At 43.8% G+C, this 20488-nt stretch overlaps 3 protein-coding genes across 4 annotated transcripts; 1 reads left to right on the top strand and 2 right to left on the bottom strand.

Moving 5' to 3' along the window:
- Window positions 1-842: 842 nt before the first annotated feature.
- On the bottom strand, window positions 843-7014 carry LOC112877959 (protein POLLEN DEFECTIVE IN GUIDANCE 1). Its single transcript, XM_025942332.1, has 11 exons — window positions 6253-7014; window positions 5691-5842; window positions 4786-4889; window positions 3766-3854; window positions 3605-3678; window positions 3373-3523; window positions 2976-3143; window positions 2416-2513; window positions 2198-2320; window positions 1522-1590; window positions 843-1432 (listed from the first exon to the last, which is right to left on the bottom strand). The coding sequence occupies exons 1-11, from the start codon at window positions 6824-6826 to the stop codon at window positions 1232-1234; spliced, it is 1803 nt and encodes a 600-aa protein (XP_025798117.1). The 5' UTR covers window positions 6827-7014; the 3' UTR covers window positions 843-1231.
- A 1886-nt stretch (window positions 7015-8900) lies between these two features.
- On the top strand, window positions 8901-15114 carry LOC112873807 (probable phosphoribosylformylglycinamidine synthase, chloroplastic/mitochondrial). Its single transcript, XM_025936867.1, has 4 exons — window positions 8901-9117; window positions 10098-10204; window positions 10278-14473; window positions 14791-15114. Exons 2-3 carry the CDS (start codon window positions 10139-10141, stop codon window positions 14466-14468), a joined length of 4257 nt encoding a protein of 1418 aa, XP_025792652.1. The 5' UTR covers window positions 8901-9117; window positions 10098-10138; the 3' UTR covers window positions 14469-14473; window positions 14791-15114.
- Window positions 15115-16402: 1288 nt separating this feature from the next.
- LOC112878080 (GPN-loop GTPase 3) lies at window positions 16403-20007 on the bottom strand. Of its 2 annotated transcripts, XM_025942480.1 has the most exons (9): window positions 19701-20006; window positions 19200-19308; window positions 19008-19089; window positions 18612-18697; window positions 18211-18314; window positions 17971-18101; window positions 17768-17861; window positions 17090-17145; window positions 16403-16733 (listed from the first exon to the last, which is right to left on the bottom strand). In XM_025942480.1, the coding sequence occupies exons 1-9, from the start codon at window positions 19743-19745 to the stop codon at window positions 16634-16636; spliced, it is 807 nt and encodes a 268-aa protein (XP_025798265.1). In that variant the 5' UTR covers window positions 19746-20006; the 3' UTR covers window positions 16403-16633. The 2 variants fall into 2 exon arrangements, with proteins under 2 accessions (XP_025798265.1, XP_025798266.1); XM_025942481.1 differs by lacking the exons at window positions 16403-16733; window positions 17090-17145 and adding an exon at window positions 16775-17066 and having other exon boundaries at window positions 19701-20007.
- Between the last annotated feature and the right edge of the window lie 481 nt (window positions 20008-20488).

Raw genomic sequence — 20488 nt, forward strand, 5'->3', positions numbered from 1 at the left:
AAGATGCCCGGCTGCCTTGTGTACACGTTCACAGTTCGCACGCTCAATTCTACTCGACGTAGTAGTGTGTCTAATTTCGAGGTCAAAACAACACAGAACAACACAACAGCTGGCCTCATCCTCAAGCCATGCAGATCTCATTGACCCTGCAGCAGTACAAGAGGACGCGCGTATCCCTCCGAACCAGTTCCGTTCCTGACTTCCTGTACTAACACTCTTCGTCCCATAAAGCTCGCAGTCAACAGGGGCAGCGCAGTATAATGTTTAGGGATGTTGTATGTGCAGTTAAACTTTCGATGCTTTGATCATTGATGTATGAAAGCGTTTAAGATTTGTCATGTAAATGATACTTCCATATGATGATTTTCGGTGGCAAGTGCATAGAAAAAAATATTTTTTTTTGAAAAACCATAGAAGAAACAATGATTAAAGGCTTATACTGAAAACCGTATCGATGTAAAAAAAAGTTAGTCTAAAAGAAAAGAGGGGACCATTCACAATCACTTCTTTCTTTGGCTAAGATCCAATCAAACTTTTCAACCATCAGTTCCCAAAATGAATATAAAAAATATTAGTGTAGACTTGTTATGGAAAGTACCTTCGCAATTTCAAATATGTACTAGATATTGTAACCGTATATTATTATACAAAAAAAAATTAAGTATCATAACGGAAGTTTAGTTACTATAACTACATTCAAGTACTTAAGTACACCTTTATAGTATAACAATATTCTAGTAGTAGATTTAGATAGTAAATTGAAAAAAAGGATCTTGAACAAATATAATATGTGAGAAAAGAATCGCAAATACACGTACCAGCACACATAGAGACACGCTGTATTGAATTATCTTATCGAGCTGGTGTTAGTATGAGATAGTACTATATGTTTCTTTTTTTTGCCAAAGGAAATGTACAAACATCTTACATGACAGATCAGAACATCTTTGCTAGGTGGCGGCAAATAATTTAGGATGAAGCTAGGCTATGCACAAACAGAGGTCAGAAAGAAACTGTAAACACCACAAAATTGGACTATAAGTAGTTCCTTGAATAGACAAAACCTTGGAAGAAGAATATACTGTAATATTCATCTGTGCTTTACTATACTATCAAGACTTCTGTCATATATAACTCAGTAGCAGCTGCAGTGCTTGCTGTACTTTATGCACCACAGAAAATGATGATCTCAGAGCTGTAACCATAGCACCAGAATTGTGGTGCCATTTTGTCAATCCACATGTTGTTTCCTTTTGAGCCGTAGATTTACATACCAATTTGCAAGGCACCGCAGTATCAATCCCACCAGTATTTTGAATATCGCTAGCATAAAATAGGTCAGAACTGACCAAAGTAAAATCCAGAATATTCTCCAAATAAAGGGGCCAGCAGGAAGGAGGGTAGCATATACTGGAGTCAATACACGGATTACCTAAAGAAACAATGCATTTTTTTCATGTAAGTAATCTGTAAAATATAATATGACAGAATAAGGGCATGAATATTTGGGTATGTACTTACCACACAAGCTGGGGCAAGGGGGATGAATGTTAAGTCCTTCTGACGGTCATCAGGTTTGTCATTCAAAATCTGTAGAGAATTTTCAGCATATGGACATTAATAGTGGTTTAATGAATAATATTCTAATGTGTTGAAAATTGAAATTCTAGGCAATTAAACTTCAATGCCACAAACTTTGGTATGCTAAACTATGCCCAGGGTCCGGGGATAACCAAAAGAAAGAAGGAACCAGAACATACTGAAAATTAATGTTCAATGCATGTCAATCATCAGTCCAAACGACAAGTCAACTTTTTAAGTAAATGCATCCTAATATATATTACATTTTGCAAACACTGCTGTTTGGAGGAATGTACCTAACAGAATGCAGTAACACTGAGTATCATTATAGAATCACTAACAGAGAATTACAAAAATCAAGGAGGCAACACCACAATAGTACACCCGTAATAAAGTAACCAAATAAATTTGAACGTTTTGTAATTTTGCGTGTGTATATACGTTCTTTCAACTTCATGATAATCAAGTACCTAGTTTTGTTAGACGATCAAGTACCTAAGTGTTGCTTAGCATCTATCTTAAGTATCAAATGGCACAAGCCCTTATGCCTGAAATTCAGATAGAATCAAAATAGCATAATATAATATGGAGTTAGCAACCAGTTTTAGCACCTCACCTGCTTGCAAAGATCTTCCAAAAACTCTGAATAAGCAACCGGCTTTATCTCATTAAATTTTGCAAGGAAAGAATGTTTGATAGCATCGATAAGTACTTCACACAAAAATACCAAAGACGCATTCTGCAGTGACAACAAACAAAATTCTTGAAAGAATGTTCGCTTTTGAAAAAAACGTAGGATTAGAGATAATAATCATGGAAGAATACCGAACTTACAATAAGGAAGCTATCAAACCATGGACCCTCTGCTTCCAAGATATTTTGAGCAAGTACGAATAGCAGAAAGGCTGTGATGTGAAATCTCTCGATGATGTCTGCAATTTACAATGTTACAAGAAAATAAGAATCATTTTCATGAGAATTAATTATCAAGAATAAAAGCTTGTAAAGATCGGAAAATTGAAAACGAAGCTTGCTAAATTAGAGCAGCACGATAATTGAATGTAGAGAAAAATATTTTAATTCAAACTACTGCTTGAAGCTTAGTCCTTAGATTCTATGTAGCATAAATTGTTTTAGATTCTGTGTAGCATAAATTGTTTTGACCCTTACATTGGTATAAATGACACAAAGTTATTTGTAGGTGGTTCAGTTATGTCTAAAGAAGCCTATGCAGATAAACTAATTATGAAGTTCAACTCAGCATCGTTTGACATGGCTAAGGGGTCGAAGTCGTGAAAACAGCAAGTAGATGGGCAGTCAAAGACTGAAGCATAATGAGTACAAATGCAAATTGTTTGGAATGATAGAGTAGATAAAATCATAAGCACACTCACCATAATATACCAAATTATGAAGATTCTCTTTGCTAACGCGCTTAAATACATTGCTTTTGATCTCGGCAAAATTGTTTGATACCAGTAGAGCCAATAATGCATTGTTGTGGGCAATAATACAGGCTGAAAGGGTGATAGCCTGAGCTAACAAGACAAATGAATGAACAAGTATTAACTTGTTAAGGAATTCAAAACTAGATGTTCCCTAACATCAAACCGCAGCAGTAGAGTAAATCTACAATGTAATTAGAGCATATTGATATCATTTAAAATCATATTACTGTAATTATTCGAGTGAAATTGAAGGGAAATTAGCTACTGACAAGCTAGAATTCAAATAACTTAACCTATGGTGAGTACCAAGAAATTAACTGATGCAATTTGCAGAAAAGGATATCAAATGCAACAACGGCTATTGCCTCATCCAAAAGGAACTGCATCAATTCAAATGTCACATTATCTGTAGAGCATGTTGACAACCCCTGAGCTGAGTTGAACAGAACTTGCAGGACATCCTCACCGAATGATTGACACAGTTTGTCAAAGATCTAAAACAAAAACACATGTCAACTACACCAACTATTAATGAACAATGACAGATGTATACTTTGGATAAACAATTTACTCACCTCTAGTACATTGTACACCACATAAAGCTTGATCGTGCCCTGACCACGAATGACATGGTAAATTAAGCTAATATCTGACAGAAACAAGAATCATTTGTGGGTGGATTATTTGTAGGTTATCCAAACGTTCAAGGAAAAAAAAACAAATATAAGAAACCAACCTATCATTTGCAAAGATGCAACTCCTAGGGCTAGAACTATAAAACATCCATAATCTGATAAATCAGCAGCATTTGGCCGCAGAAACTTCCTGTCAAAAATACACTGGATAAATAATTACATGATCCAACATGTTGCAGGAAAGTGTGGCTTGTATAAAAGCTCTAAAGAAAAAACTGGTAAACACAAGTCAATGGTAGAGAAGCTACCTAAGGCTAGAGACGTGTAGAGTATCAGAACTTCAGAAGTTCAGAACAGGATGACGAAAAATAGTACATAATTTGAGTGGTTCCTTGCACTGGTGAAGATAGCTATAATAAATGCTCAGAATATCCATATCAAAGGCAATCTACCCAGTAAGCTAACATTGGCAATGGGTTATACAAAGCATGAACTAGCCTCTTGACTGGAAAAGAGGCAAACAAATTATATGCCAGAGTATTGCTTTGAAACAGGTGGCTATTTATGTAATTACAACATGCATATTCCTCTCAAATTAAATCATGTCCTTTACAAGGAGCTCAATTTCTTTCAGACAAATACTTTTGCCTTTCAACTGAGATTATGTCAACTCGAAAATACATGTAACTTCTCTAAAAAATTAATATAGTACAAAAATAAATCATCCTTGTAAATCCAAGATATAGTAAGGCCCCCCTTGTTGAGTTAAACATCCAACAGAAATAAGTTTCTAAGAAAAGCTACGAGTGAGATTGTGGATTTGAACTTTGATAGCTAGCTTAAGCAGAAGCTTTCCAACCAGACACAGAACCGATGCCTAATACCAGTAGGTGCAATTATTGACAACAAAAATTGTAGCTAAAATTCTTAATAGTAACTTTATGCGAACATTATATAAGACAACGTAACGCACAATCAGCATCTTCAATCATATAACACAGAATGCTATCCTAATGCCAATATCATTCTAAATGTCAGTTTAGTCCAAATTTCTTTCAGGAAATAAATAATCAGAATACTACAATTACTTCATCTAATTTACAGTAGAACTGCAAACCCACCTGGTTTTCAGCAACCGCCAGATGGTAACAACAATTCGTGCAGGCATAATTGTGAGCAACGACAAAAATGAATCCAAGCAGACGAAGAATCCTGCGACAATTAGCTGCAGCATTTTATCATAATCAAACATCTCTCTGATCACACAAACAAATGCGCAATAACTCCTGAAACATATTAAGTACACATCTAGATATAGATGATACAGCAATGTCAACCCAACAGCTGAATATGTGAGGATTGAGACATGACACTTCTGATAAGTTATCTTTACATAAAATGAAAAAAAAGGGATTGTCTAGATTTTATGCCAGCTAGTTTTTTTTGTAACTTTTGTCAAATATATATTTCTGTTTAGAATTAAACAACCTAATTACAGACTTAAATTATCCATCAACGTCATGATTCACACGAATATAACAACCCTTGTAAAAAATATAGTATTTACTTATATTGCCCAAAGTCTTGTACTTCTATCTATGTCCAAAGTCAATGCCTCATTACCAAATTTCTTCAATTAACATGTACTTTTATTAACTTTGGCAACTTGACACCAACTATATGTTTGATATAATACATTCCGAACTTCCTTGAGAACTAAATATTGCATGATCTTTGAAATATAATTATCCATGAAAACATCTTGAGTTTGATTGATCGTATGTGATTATCATTTGTCCATGTGACTACCCAGAAAGGCAGAAACAATATCCATTTCTGCCTATGAATACCATAACCAGGACAGGAATTCATTCATAATCGTTCAGTCAAAAACACACGGTGAGTTAATGGTTTCAGAAATGCCAATAACTCTTGCATATCAAATTCATTTTCAGCAATGCCTAGCCAAGCAAGGTAAATAATCTAGAAAACTCCAACATTCGCCGTTAGAAGTGTAGATACATACCCGCTCACATCTCCATGGGACATGAAACATAGTGTTGTACACCCGCTGTCGCTTTTTCTCATTACCCACTGCAATTGTGCTTCTAAGTGAATTGCCACCATACAGTTCCCCAAGGAAGTATCTCAATGGTGAATTGTCAAGGCGCTCGACTTCTGCAATAGGCCAATAGTGGAATGGTTAAAAGCAGGCCTAAATATGCATATCTAGGATTTGTTAATCAATATGCAATAACCCACTATAACTAAATAAAGAACAGCGCAGCAATGAAAATTGCTCCACGAAATCCGTTATTCTGTTCTATGGTCAAGATCTCCAAAATTTAGTCAGATATACAAAACCCATCAAGAACAGACCTTGAGCAAAGCAAAACAAAACAAAACAACTAGTATCCCAGGCTGTGCCATCTTTACAGCCCAATACAAAATTCATAAACAGACCATCCTACATTGTTCATATGACAGAAAATGGAGCAAAATCATATCGAGAATTTCCTTACAATGTGTTCTCTAAAATCAGGACTGGTGAAAGGAACATCACTTTAAGTGAGAAGCAGGATCTGTACCTCCGAGGATGGTGCTGTTCTCCTTCATGTACTTCTCCCAGTCCAGCGACTCCTCCTTCTCCAGCTTCTTCTTCACGCCCCCATTCGCCTCAGGCCGCCACGCCGCGGCCGCCACATCCGCCACGGCCACAGCAGCCGCGGCGGCGCTCTCCCGCGTGCTGCTGCCGCAGCTGCTGGTCCCATCCTCCGCGGACGCCGCAACCACCCTCGCGCTCCCAGATATGCTCCTCTGCCTCAGCTCCACGCCCACATACGTGACGCAGCTCGCTGCGGACCTCTCGGCCTCCGAGCTCTCGCACACCGTCTCCGCCGACGACCTCAGATCCGGGACCCTGAACGGCGCGGCCGCGTCGCCTTTGCCCTCCCCGCGCGGCTGCTCCCCCTCCGAGGCCGCCTCCTCGATCGGGGGGCTCCGGAACCCGCGCTTGCGCTTGGACCGGCGCCTGCGGCGTCGCTGGCCGTCGGACGTGGTGTCGGGCAGGGAGCGCGGGGAGGTGTCGTCCGCGTCGTCGGCGGTGAGGTCGCCCGCGAGGAGCTCGAAGGAGAGCTGGCGGCCGCTGGATCGGAGCGACATAGGAGGCTGCGGCGGTGGTGGCGTGGGCCGCGCGCGACGAGGAGGCGGTGCGAGGGCCCCCGCGAACCCTAGCCGAGGACGTCGCCGCGCCGCGCGGCGGCGAGGAGCGGAGGCGGGGGAGAGGAGTAACGGGCGCAGAGGAGAATTCTCTTCCTTTTCCCGGTCGCGTTTATTATGTGCTTCTTAGTATTCCTGTTTTATTTTGTAATAATAATGGCTTAATTTCTGGATTTCTTTGGCATTGTTTGTGACTGACTGTGAGATGGTGATGGCACGTTGGCAGTTGGCACGAGAATGAACGTGGGATTGTAGCATATTTGGAAAGCGAAGTTCCTCGGCTTCGTGATGGACAAGCCCAAGGACACGCGTACATACCCGAGCGCGCGACGTCGGGAAATAGGGCGCCATTTTCCGGGGATCCTCGGCGAAGTTCGCCTGAGGCTTCTCTCGGGTATCTAGTAGTGATCCAACGCCGGCCGTTCCGCGCTTGCGCTGCACTTGCACGCGCGAGGGCTCCTCGCCGGCCACCTTTGATTTTCCCTACGGCGCAGAATAATAAAGTGAGATGGGCGAAGATGACACTGTTGGCACCTTCTGTGAGATGTCGATGACACATCGCTGGGATAGTGAAGCTGGGGTCAGCTCCTGGGGTCGTGGCACATTCTGGGAAAAGGGATGAACTTCTTTACTGGTTCATGGGGCACTTTCGAGAACTGAACATTTGGCAATGCCATGTTCCCGTGCCATTTCACTCCATGCGTATGCGACTGTGACGTGTACGCAGTTCAGATTTATATGGTGACCGTAAAATGTGATGTGATGTATAAGGAACAAAGATGAACATGAACTCATCTTTTTTTCTCAAAAAAAAATCTTAAAGGTAGATTGCACGACAACTGTATGCTTTCTGCGTGTGTATACTTTCTGCAAGCCTATGGCTATTCCTGCCAGGGACACGTACTGAATGAGGGAATGAAACAACGAGAACCGAATGCAATACATGCTGTAGGTCCACTGTCTACACATGGATCGATCAGGCATCAGAGAGGCGGACAATTTGCAACGCAGCACGGGAGGCAAATTGAAACGGCTTGGCATTAGGCCTGAGTGCTACGGGAACGGCTGCGGGCAGCACGAGCTGCCCCGCGTGTTGGGGTCGTGGGTGCAGCACGAAGGCCCCGGCTTGGACAGCAGCGACCTCCTCGCCGCCGCCAGGCCACCGCGAACGCGGTGCCCGCGCGCCCAACCGCCCCGCGGCCCCGTCCTCGCCCCGTGCGCGCCCGCGGTGGCCGAGGTCAGCACCAGCAGCAGCAGCAGCGCGCGCGCGAGCGTCCAGCTCGACGTCCTCGCGCCGGCGCCCATGGCCAGGAAGCTGCGACTTGTTGCTCTCGATTGGTCGAGATCGCCGAGACGCAGCACGGCTGCCGTTCTCTTTGCCGCTTGATGAACAGGCCTCCCTGGCACGTACGCGCGGTGCTGCGTGCGTTTATAGGCGGCGAACGTGGCCGCATGTGCTTGGAAATGTGCGGCAATTTTCCCCGATGTCCGCGCGAAGTCTGCACGATGTTTGCCAGGGGTGGAGCTGGTGGTGGTGATCCCAGGGGCGTTTCCACGGTTGCTTACCCGAGTGAGACCGTACGCGCCGCCGGCACTTGCCGAGTCTTTTCGTGTGCCTAGCCGAAGCGAGCTCGGTGGGCAGCTCTGGCGGAACACGGCCAGACGGCCTAGCTTCTTGCCTTCGCTGTGGACCGGCGAACGCGAATCCCCTTCTCATCCTATCCTAAAAAAAGAAAAAAAATGATCCGGTAAAAGTTTTACCCTGTTGCATGCGTGTCTGTCTGGGGGATACTTGGCGAGAATATTTATTCACGGATCACGGTACGTCCCAGGAAAATCCTCCGCCGGCGGCGCCGGCGAACCATCCGTACCGTCACCAAACTGGGCCAAACCAGGCCGCCGAACCCCCGGCGCCGAGGCCGAATTTGTTGTCGTGGGCTCAGTGGCGCGCGCGGGTTGGCCCAACAATGTGAGCATCTTCTGCCCTGCCACACCCCCCCTCTCCTCCACCCTTTCTCTCTCGCTCGCGCTCGCGGCGGCTGCCGCGGCTGCTCGTGCCGTCTTCCCCGCGAGTTTGTCCCGGACGCCTCGGCGCCGCCGGCGAACGATCCCGGCCTCCGCCCGTTGCAGGGCGCGGAGCGCGCCGCCCGCCTCCAAGGAGTTCTCTCCTCGTGGCCGCCATCGTCGTCCTCCGCCCGGCTGGACTGGCGGTTTGGTTCCTGCGCCGTTCGTTGGTAAGGAAACCTATCTTTGCCTCGATGGGCTGCTGTTGCTGGGAGTTCGTTTTGCACCGAGAGCCACGGAATCCAAACCCCATGCTCCCTTCTCCCATCCGTCAAGTTCGTTGCATTGTTTCCGGTTTGTCTGCTCTCTGCTGCGCGGTTGACGGGTTGAGTGAGTACTGCTAGCTAGCAGACTGGCGGCGAGTCTGTTTCGCAGTTTTCTTTTCGAGGTTCAGCTGTTGATCAAAATAGCTTGGAGGGTGAGAATTTGTATCGAGGTTAGTGTCCAGTGGTTCCGACACCCTGATGGTTGGAACTGAGATATTTTTTAACTATGCGTCGGCGTCGCTGTCGTGAGGCCAGCACTCGGGGACACTTGTGTGCAATTGTTCCGCGAACTACCAATAATATATGCAGTAAAACTAGGAACAACTATCGGTTGTCAGCTTGCATGTTATTATTCCGGGCTTAGCAGCTCTGTTTGCTAACAGCAACCCTGTCCGGTAGCATCAAATGAGTAATGTTTCTTTTGATTTTAGTAGGTAGAGTTTTGTTGCCATTTTACAGGAGCAATCAACTTTGTAGCACTTCCTGTGTGTTTTGATGTTTACATTTTCAGGAGAAGGGCGTCGCCCTAGTCTTTAAAGTTTGAACTTACCTGTAAAGCGCACTAAAACAGTGAACTTATAGAAGGATTTTTTTTCTTTTATAAAGTTTCTACATCTTACTTCACTGGGGAACTGTTTTGCACTTTTGCATAAGTTTGTTAGTAGCAGTGTAGCACTTCCTTCCTTACATTTGAAATAATGGCACCATAATCTTGAGATCACAAATAAAATTGACTGAGGGTCAAAAAGAAATGTTCTTCTATCATGATTATTTTATCTTCTTTGCTTCACCATGTTCAACTCTCTGCATTTATTTCTTTGCACGAATTCTTTAATTTTACTGTAGACTCAACAGAACACTGATTCCAAACCAATATGGTGCAGGTCTCCTGTTCATTTCTTAATTAAAAATCCTTGGGTTGGAGATGGCATCACCTGGCCAAATGACGGCAAGCAATCTGTTACGCACCGAAGGCTTTCCTGGAAATATGGTATGCAATCTATGAAATAGCACAACTTTTTTTGGCTGCAATTAGCTTGTTCTTATGCTCGTTCTCTGCATAGGGAAAACGATATGGTATAATTGGTGCTAGAAGTCTTGGATCAAGAAGGCTGCGAATGAGTCAACACTGCTTTCATCAACAGCATCTTTGTTGGCCATGTGCACAAAGACTTACGATTCGTAATATCCGAATGTCCTCATCTCCTGGCGCTGTGGTATCCAAGGGGTTTGACAGTCCATTAGTTGAGAAATCTGATTCGTCATTGAACGGTGGAATAATTCACTTGTACCGTATACCATTTCTTCAAGAAAGTGAAACCATGGAGCTGCTTAAGAAAGTGAAGGCCAAGGTTTCTGCTAATATTGTTGATATAATGACTGAACAGTGCTTCAACATTCAATTGGACAATCCACTTACTCCTGAGAAGCTTTCAACGCTTCACTGGCTCTTAGCAGAAACTTATGAACCGGAGAAGTTGCAAACTAGAAGCTTTCTGGAGGAGGAAGTGTCTAGAAGTTCTTGTGCTGTCATTGTTGAGGTTGGTCCCCGGATGACATTTTCGACTGCATTCTCAACCAATGCTGTGTCAATCTGTAAATCTCTCTCATTAGTAGAGGTGACTCGACTGGAGAGATCAAGAAGATATCTTTTGCGCCTTGAGCCTGGCAGTGACCCACTTGATGAAAGTCAGCTCAAAGAATTCTCTGCATTGGTTCATGATAGAATGACAGAGTGCGTTTATCCCAACAAGCTCGCATCATTTCAATCAGATGTAGTTCCTGAACCTGTCCGTGTTGTTCCAGTCATTGAAAAGGGAAAAGAAGCATTGGAAGAAATAAATATGAGGATGGGGCTTGCTTTTGATAAACAAGATATTGACTACTATACACACCTCTTCAGAGATGATATCAAACGCAACCCAACTACTGTGGAACTATTTGATATTGCACAATCCAATAGTGAACACAGCAGGCATTGGTTTTTTAATGGGAAGCTTTTAATAGATGGAGAAACCATGCCAAACACTTTGTTCCAGTTAGTGAAGAGACCCCTGAAGGCCAACCCCAATAACTCTGTCATTGGGTTCAAGGATAATTCAAGTGCAATAAAAGGATTCCCAGTAAATCAGCTGCGCCCAACAATTCCGGGTTCCACCTCACCATTATCCATCATAATGCGGGACCTTGATATTTTATTCACAGCAGAAACCCATAATTTTCCATGTGCTGTTGCACCATACCCTGGAGCCGAGACAGGTGCAGGTGGCCGTATAAGGGACACACATGCCACTGGAAAGGGTTCATTTGTTGTTGCTTCCACTGCTGGTTACTGTGTTGGCAATCTTCGAATTGAAAGTTCATATGCACCCTGGGAGGACCCTTCATTTTCTTACCCTGTGAGCCTAGCCCCTCCATTGCAAATTCTTGTTGATGCTAGTGATGGGGCGTCTGACTACGGGAACAAGTTTGGTGAGCCTTTAATTCAGGGATATACCAGAACATTTGGGATGAGGTTGCTAAATGGCGAGCGGCGTGAGTGGTTGAAGCCGATAATGTTCAGTGGAGCTATTGGGCAAATTGACCATGCACACATATCAAAGGGTGATCCAGAAATTGGCATGCTAGTTGTAAAGATTGGTGGTCCAGCATACAGAATTGGTATGGGTGGTGGTGCTGCCTCAAGTATGGTTAGTGGCCAGAACGATGCCGAGCTTGATTTCAATGCAGTTCAGCGTGGAGATGCTGAGATGGCACAGAAATTGTATCGTGTGGTCAGGGCATGTGCAGAAATGGGAGAGAACAATCCCATCATCAGCATTCATGATCAGGGCGCAGGAGGAAATTGTAATGTTGTGAAGGAAATAATATATCCTAAGGGTGCTGAAATTGATATCCGCTCAATCGTTGTTGGTGATCACACATTGTCGGTCTTGGAGATATGGGGTGCTGAGTACCAGGAGCAGGATGCACTACTTGTGAAACCTGAGAGCAGAAGCCTTCTAGAGTCGCTTTGTCAGAGGGAAAGGGTTTCAATGGCTGTCATTGGGAAAATTGATGGCTGCGGAAAAATTGTGTTGATTGATAGTGCTGCTGTGAAGCATGCCAAGTTGAATGGCCTCCCTCCTCCAACCCCTGTTGAAGAACTTGAGCTTGAAAAAGTTCTAGGAGATATGCCTCAGAAGACCTTCGAGTTCAAGCGTGTTTCTCAAGTCACAGAGCCTTTAGACATTGCACCAGAGGTAACACTGCTGGATGCTCTGAAGCGAGTATTAAGGCTCCCATCCGTCTGTTCGAAGCGTTTCTTAACCACAAAAGTTGATAGGTGTGTGACAGGTCTTGTTGCACAACAGCAGACAGTCGGGCCTCTTCAAATCCCGCTTGCTGATGTGGCTGTTATTGCACAGACATACACAGACCTCACAGGTGGTGCTTGCAGCATTGGAGAACAACCAATAAAGGGTTTGCTTAATCCTAAGGCCATGGCTAGACTTGCTGTTGGGGAGGCCTTGACTAATCTTGTTTGGGCAAAGGTTACATCGCTTGCTGATGTCAAAGCAAGCGGGAATTGGATGTATGCTGCAAAGCTTGACGGTGAAGGTGCAGATATGTATGATGCAGCTGTTGCACTGGCTGACTGCATGATTGAACTTGGTATTGCAATAGATGGGGGAAAGGATAGTCTTTCCATGGCAGCTCAATGTGATGGTGAGGTTGTCAAAGCTCCTGGAAATCTGGTTATTAGTACTTATGTCACATGTCCTGATATAACATTGACAGTAACCCCTGATTTGAAGCTCGGTAATGATGGAATTCTTCTGCATATTGACCTCGCTAAAGGAAATCGCCGTCTTGGTGGTTCTGCTCTTGCACAAGCATTTGATCAAATCGGAAATGACTGCCCAGACATTGATGATGTTCTGTACTTGAAGAAAGTATTCGAGGCCATTCAGGAACTGATCACTCAACGTCTTATTTCAGCAGGCCATGACATAAGTGATGGTGGCCTTATTGTAAGTGTGCTTGAGATGGCATTTGCTGGTAATTGTGGTTTAAAGCTGGACATAGACTTGGAAGATAGGAGCCTTCTTGAAGGACTTTTTGCAGAGGAGCTTGGCCTCGTTATTGAAGTGCATTCAGAATATCTCAATGTCGTGAAGCAAAAGCTTGAAGCAGCAGGCATTTCCGCTAATGTAATTGGAGAAGTTACTAGCTCACCGGAAATAGAAGTTTTTGTTGATGGCAATCTGCATCTCAAGGAAAAAACTTCAGATCTCAGGGATCTCTGGGAGGAAACGAGCTTCCAGCTTGAGGAGTTACAATGCCTGAACTCTTGTGTCAAACTTGAGAAAGAAGGACTGAAAAGCAGAACGTCGCCATCATGGTCTCTGTCTTTCACTCCCAGATTCACAGATGAGAATCTTTTGATTGCATCCTCGAAACCAAAGGTCGCTATCATTCGTGAAGAAGGGAGCAATGGTGACAGGGAAATGGCTGCTGCATTCCATGCTGCTGGATTTGAACCATGGGATATCACAATGTCAGACCTCTTGGCTGGGAAATCCTCTCTAACGGAGTTCCGTGGAATTGCATTTGTTGGTGGATTCAGCTATGCAGATGTACTGGACTCAGCAAAAGGCTGGGCTGCATCAATCAGGTTTAACCAACCCCTCGTTCAGCAATTCCAGGATTTCTACCATAGGCCAGACACTTTCAGCCTTGGAGTATGCAATGGTTGCCAGCTTATGGCTCTTCTTGGCTGGGTGCCGGGATCAGATATTGGAGGTCCTCTTGGCTTAGGTGGAGATATGTCCCAGCCAAGGTTTATTCACAACGAGTCTGGTCGTTTTGAATGTCGGTTTACCAGTGTGTCCATTGGGAATTCTCCTGCAATCATGTTCAAAGGGATGGAAGGTTCTGCCTTGGGTGTTTGGAGTGCTCATGGCGAGGGAAGAGCTTTCTTCCCAGATGAAAATGTTCTAGCTACTGTTGTGAAGTCTAATCTGGCTCCTGTGCGATACTGCGATGATGCTAACAATATAACTGAGACCTATCCCTTCAATCCCAATGGTTCTCCACTAGGCATTGCAGCCCTTTGCTCCCCTGATGGAAGGCACCTCGCCATGATGCCGCACCCAGAGCGTTGCTTCATGATGTGGCAATATCCATGGTATCCAAAAGAATGGCAGGTTCAGAAGAGTGGCCCCAGCCCTTGGCTGCGGATGTTCCAGAATGCTCGGGAATGGTGTTCGTAGTGCAGGTGGGTCAATCTAATCTGCTGCTTCTTACTTCTATTTGTCGTACTGTGAATACATTTTCAACTGTTGGTAAACGAGAATTTTTGCAGAAGCCTTATGGTGCCAACTCTTCTATTAGGGCAATTCATTCATGTTAGCTCCCAGAGTCTTAGTCGAAATATTAGTTTTAATTTTAACTTATCCCTGCTAACTTTGTGCACTATTGAATAAAATCTATCGCACTTCAGTTCTTGTTTATAATCTACTATTTTGTTCCAGCTGTTGGACTATAAGCTCGCTTCCTTGTATTGATCCTCTGATTTTTTGCTTTTTGGTGCAGCTTGCCAGATTACGCTTACAAGTTGGGCTGGATTTTGGAGCGCAGACGAGCAGGCCCGGCTGCAGGGATTTGGCGTGGGTTCTGGGTTACTGGCTGTGTGGATGGTATGGCTGTCTCATGCCATCTGAGGACCTCGTTTGGCGAAATAATGTATTTGACTGACCAATAATCAAATGTTGAAAAGCTCAAATTTGAAATGTTGAAGAATGTATATGACTTCCTGGTCGGTCAGGGCCAACTTAACCATGTATTGCTGGCGGTCGCTAATGATTACAATAATTGTAATAAGTGGATTTAGGCATCATGCCATCCGTCTTTTTTGCACTTTGGATTATCAAGCATACTTGTTTTCTCGTCCTGCCTACTCCTGGGATTGGATTTGGAAAAGTCCAAGATCCAATTGGATTTTACACATGGATTCAACTGGATTTGGATATAGTTGGATATGGACATCCATATACTTTAGATCCAATATTGTTGGATTTTGTTGGACAAAGAAAGTAGGATAATCCAATTCCTATTGGACTTACTGTAGACATGCAAGCAACCACCACGGCGGTATTAGTGCTTGCTTGACTGCCTAGCGGTGGAATTTTGTGCAGCGGCCATGGACATCGGCCGCAGGCACAGCAGGCGTGTCCCCGCCCACCTCCACCTCGGCGCTGACCATCTCGAACGTTCGTGGCCTCGCGCCATGAGCACCGTGTCATGGCCGTGCGGTCGTGGTGCTAGGATGGTAGCCGTAGAGCGAGGCTAGCTAGAGAGCAGGATGCACGAGACGGCGGGAGATGCATGGAGCTTGCCGCCGTTGAAGGGGTGGACTACGTCTGCTTGAAAATTGGATTGTATTCGATGGATTTGGATTTACAGGGAGTTGGATTGGACTGGATCTGGATGTCAGACTAATTACTGGGATCGGATTGGATAGGACCGTACCTTTAGTTGGACTTCAATTGGATACCGTGGAATTGGATTTGGGTGCCAATCCAATCCCAGGAGTAGCTAGCATATCATTTAAATTTGTATTAAGTGATAAATGAGAGTTGAGGAGCTCTACATGAGGCCTCTCAATGGGAGAGTGAGCACGAGCTTCATTTTAATGAAACTGATCCGTCTCTCTCATCATGAATACTTCACCATTCGTCATGTTAGCTGAGGTGATAGCTTATTTAATTAGAATGAAACACCTGAAACTCCTACCCTACAGGCAATGGCCTTAGACCAGCCAGCCTGCCTGGGGGCTGAAACTGATCCACCAGGTTGAGAGTGAATGGATTCCCTGCTGGGATCGGGCCGCCAAGGTTGAGACCAGTTGTTCGTCTCATCTTTGAGACTTGATCACGAGCTTTCTACCGCTCATTGGATAAAACATAAAATGTACATCATGCTATGTGGATTTATTTATGCTTATGCAGTGCAAGGTCTTATGTAGCGCACTTTATAACTGACGATCACGTATGAAGTTAATTAGTACCTAACACGTTCCAAGGTTGTACGATTTCTGCCTGGTTTCAGTAGCTTCCTACATGAGACGGTAGCATGAAAGTGCCCTGCGCTTCAGCATTGCAAGGAAGGCACATCGTCAAGAAAACCGCCATCAATGGCACAAAGGTAGTTCACTTCTGGTGTTCCAACAACTCTGGAATAGGATTTTCTTGCAAGCAGCAACTAGTTGTCTGCCACACAAGCAGGTATACATAACGTACAGGAGTTTGCATTGTTTCATCTACAGAGATCAAGTAGACACCACTTGAACGCCTACTCAATAACCCAATGCAAGGGTTCACCACAAGACAGAAGACACCACCAACTAGTAGTTTGCAGTTCCTAAAGCATCAAATACCTAGTCGTCGTCCTCGGGAAGATCGAAGTCCCTAACCTTCACGTCAGCATCCTCCCCGTACTGGATGCAAGAGTCGATGGATGATAGCACATATTGTATGCTGCAAAAACAAGAGCAGTTAGGGGGTATGGAAATACAATAAAATAGTAAAAAAAAGAATGGTGTTTTGTATGTTCACCCATGCCATGAAATGCACAAGAAATCTCAGAGTCGGCAACAAGAAAATGAAACAGCAATAAGTTTCATTCCAAACAGACAGTTTTGGAGTATTTTATTCCCATGGTATGATTTGGATTTGGATTTCAACATGGCTTTCACAGAAGTGGTGTCATGTGTGTGTGCTTTCAGCACCAGAAATTTTGAGGATGCAAAGATGAAAATATTGTCTTCCAAATAAATGTAGTATGAAATTAGCTATGCTGTAATCATCAACCTAAGGGAAAGAAACAGTGTTACCTGCTCTCCTTTCTCAAGTCAAGTGGTATGAAATTAACCATGCTATAATCATCAACCTACATGATGGAACTGAGATTAATAGTGCAGGCTGAGAACACTGAAAGAGGGCACTAGAAAAATCAAACAATAAAAGATTAAACATGAAACTGATGAGTGAGACAAGCGGCAACTCAGATTAGTTCACATGACATATACACAAAAATAAAGAACCACAGGTCAATAGCATACAAAATGATTAAAAGTGCTTGCTAAGATGAAAAAATATGTCTGCCTCTACAACTTTATATCAATGTTTCTGAGACTTTGGCTACCAAGAAACTGAACTACTTCCTGGCTAAAGCAATGCAACTTCTAAGATAAAAACGAAGTTTCCACTGTAGAGAAGATGGACTTAATGAAAGATAAACCCCTTGAAAACGGTACAATCACTAGATTAAACAAGCAACAAGAACAAAACCTTTTTTAGTCCAAGTAAGTTGGGGTAGGCTAGAGATGAAAAAATCAACACCAGTAAAAAATAATATTGAAAGAGACCACATATGTGGAAATCCCCCAGAATCTGATTTTTCTGATACATCCCCAGCAGACCTCCAGTCACCACAGCCAAATATTGGTGTTGAATAATAATATTTCAAAAATAAATGTTTTCATAAAGTATGATGCTCATGGCAGGCATACCAGTTCAGCCAAAGACTTGTTCAACTTGCCAAACCGGGGTGCCATCTGTCGATTCAACTGTGACAAAAGAACCTGTGCGTTCGGGTCTAGATACCTAGAAATATTGAAATACTAATTCAGAAAAGGCAGTTCAAATCTTTGCAACTATGTAAACGAGGAAAAGAATTTGCAACTATGTAAACGAGGAAAAGAATGAAACATACTCTTCAACATCTTTTTTGTTGGAGACCAGATCCATCTTTGAAAGGATGTTGATATGAGGAAGTTCAAGCTGAATCATAGCAGAAAGAGAAGCCATGCAACCACTGATGTATTTTGTTACATCACTGACAAACTAGACCAAGAAAAACAATCAAAGTCAGGCTTGGATTTTAGTTCGGTATCTTCTCTGCCAATAAAATTTCTATTCATGTCACAAATAAAATTATATTAGTGATCTGAACCTGTGAATCAAGAAGGTACACAGCGCAAACATTGAAATTTTTCCGTTTCAGATGTTCGACAAAGTTGCGCAGAACTGGAACATGAGTGAATAGTTCGATCTGGCCTGGGAAAATGAGAGGTGGAAACTTGTTAACTGATATTGTGTGATGTTAACTGTATAATTATCTCATTTCAAGAAAAATGTAAAGTACACATTCGCATTGCTAAACACACTAGAGGTCACTCAATATGGTATTTTGCACACACGCTTAATGCACAAGTAGTCAAGTATAATAGCTATGAAGAGATAGATAATTGCTTGTTTTTGTTACTCATGCAAGTGGTAAGAATAGTACATGAGAAGAAAGTGTGCAACTATTAGGAAATAGTTACAGCATACAAAGATGAACTGAGAACATACCAGGGCAATCAAACACAAGATAGTCATCATCCAAATAGTTCTCTAGCTGTTCATCCAACCAATCATCCAAACTGTCTTCAAGATGCCTGAATCGTTGTTAAGGAAACAGCAACTGACAGCATAACATCCTATTCAAACAAACCATGCACATAAGGAACATCCAATATCCTTCAAGAATTACACTATCAAAACTTAGGTAATTTAATTCTTGAGTGATTCCACCCCACAGCACTCATGGCAAGGAGCATCCAGTGATTGCATAACCAAAATTTGTTGTTCTTCTGTTTGGACAGCTAAGCAAGGGAATGACTTTGAAACCAACATGTACTGAACCAGCAGTTTCAAGATAGTCATGGGAGTATGGGACACGCTAAAATTAGTTAAACAATAGGATACTCCATGCAGTAGATAAGGCCACCATTTGGTCCCATTCCAAAATCCTCCATAACATCATCCAACGAAATCAGCTCTCTGATATCTGCAAAAATGCAAGAGAGGGGGGAAATAAAGGCAATTAAGAGCAATCACTAATAAAGGCAAATAAGATGCACAGGAGTTGTACTTTATCACCAGAAACAGAAACTTTACCCATATCTACCGGATAGTTGAAATGCTCTGCAGCTGGATCCAGATTGACTATATGAATTGACCTGCCCACGGTCTGGCAATGGTCGTACAAACTGGAGCAATAAGTTGACTGCACAGTATCAACAGCTGATTAGAACAAGCCATTTCAGCGTCTGTGTACCAACCGCAACCATAGCGCAACACGCATGCAGCTGGCAAAATAAAATGCTACCTCATCCCTCGAATCACTAAAACGAACCAACCATCGAAATAGAGCAGAGGAAATCGCCTCATTTAAGAAACGGAACCCCACTAGAGCGGACCTAACTATACCGGGTCAAAGCTAAACGGAGCTAAAAACGCAGCACCATCATCAGAGCCCTAATCGACCGGAGCGACGAACTGATTCGCACCGAACCCCAACCAGCGCGGGCGATTAAACAAGCCATCTCGCGACCACGGCAACCCCTCAAGAGAACTAATCGCGAAAAGGAAGCGGGCGGGGAGTCGGGGGACCCTCACCTTGCCGCTCCCGGCTGGGCCGATGACGAGCTGCGCGTACCCCATGGCGGCGCGAGTGCGGCGGAGCGGAGGGGGGTTTAAAGTAGGGTTTAGGGAGCAGGAGGCGAGGGTGCGGAATAGTAGCGGGGAGCGGGGCGAGGGGCGGCGGGTTAGAAGGCGGAGGAGATGGCGGCGGCGAGGTAGGCGGCGCACCAGACGGCGACGGCGAGGAGGGCGCTGATTAGGGTGGACAGGGCCATCGATGTCTCGGGCTCTCGCGGCTCGCTCGCTCACTCAACTGGCCTGGTGCGCTCCCGCGGCCGCTCTCTGCGGGCCTTTTGGTTGGCTCGCTGCGTCGGTTGAGTTTTTTTTAAAAAAGGGGATAAAAAAAAACAAAATTCGAAAAAGGGGTGCCAGTTGGAGAAATTTAGGGAAATGGGTGCCTCCCGCCCGCTGGGAGGGCGGAAAGGAGCATCCCGCCCAACCATAGGGCGGGATGCTCAAAAAAAATTTCCAGGGACCTCTTCGCGAATAACAAAACTTTTTTCATTCGCGAAGTGGTCCCTGAAGGAGGCCTCCCGCCCGGCCACTGGGCGGGATGCCTCCTGGTGCATTGTTATTTCATGTGTATGTGTTTTCTGGCTTCCAAAATTCGTAACAATTCACAGAAAAATCCAAAAATAGCAAAACTAGTTTTGTTAGAAAGTAGATTTCAAACTCTATAACTTTTGTTAATGGAGTTTAGTTTGAAACAAAATACTTTTACTCCTATTTTAAAACTAAGATTAAGGAAAGTTTATGCATAACTT

Source organism: Panicum hallii, chromosome 9, assembly GCF_002211085.1.
Source record: "Panicum hallii strain FIL2 chromosome 9, PHallii_v3.1, whole genome shotgun sequence".
NCBI lineage: Eukaryota > Viridiplantae > Streptophyta > Magnoliopsida > Poales > Poaceae > Panicum > Panicum hallii.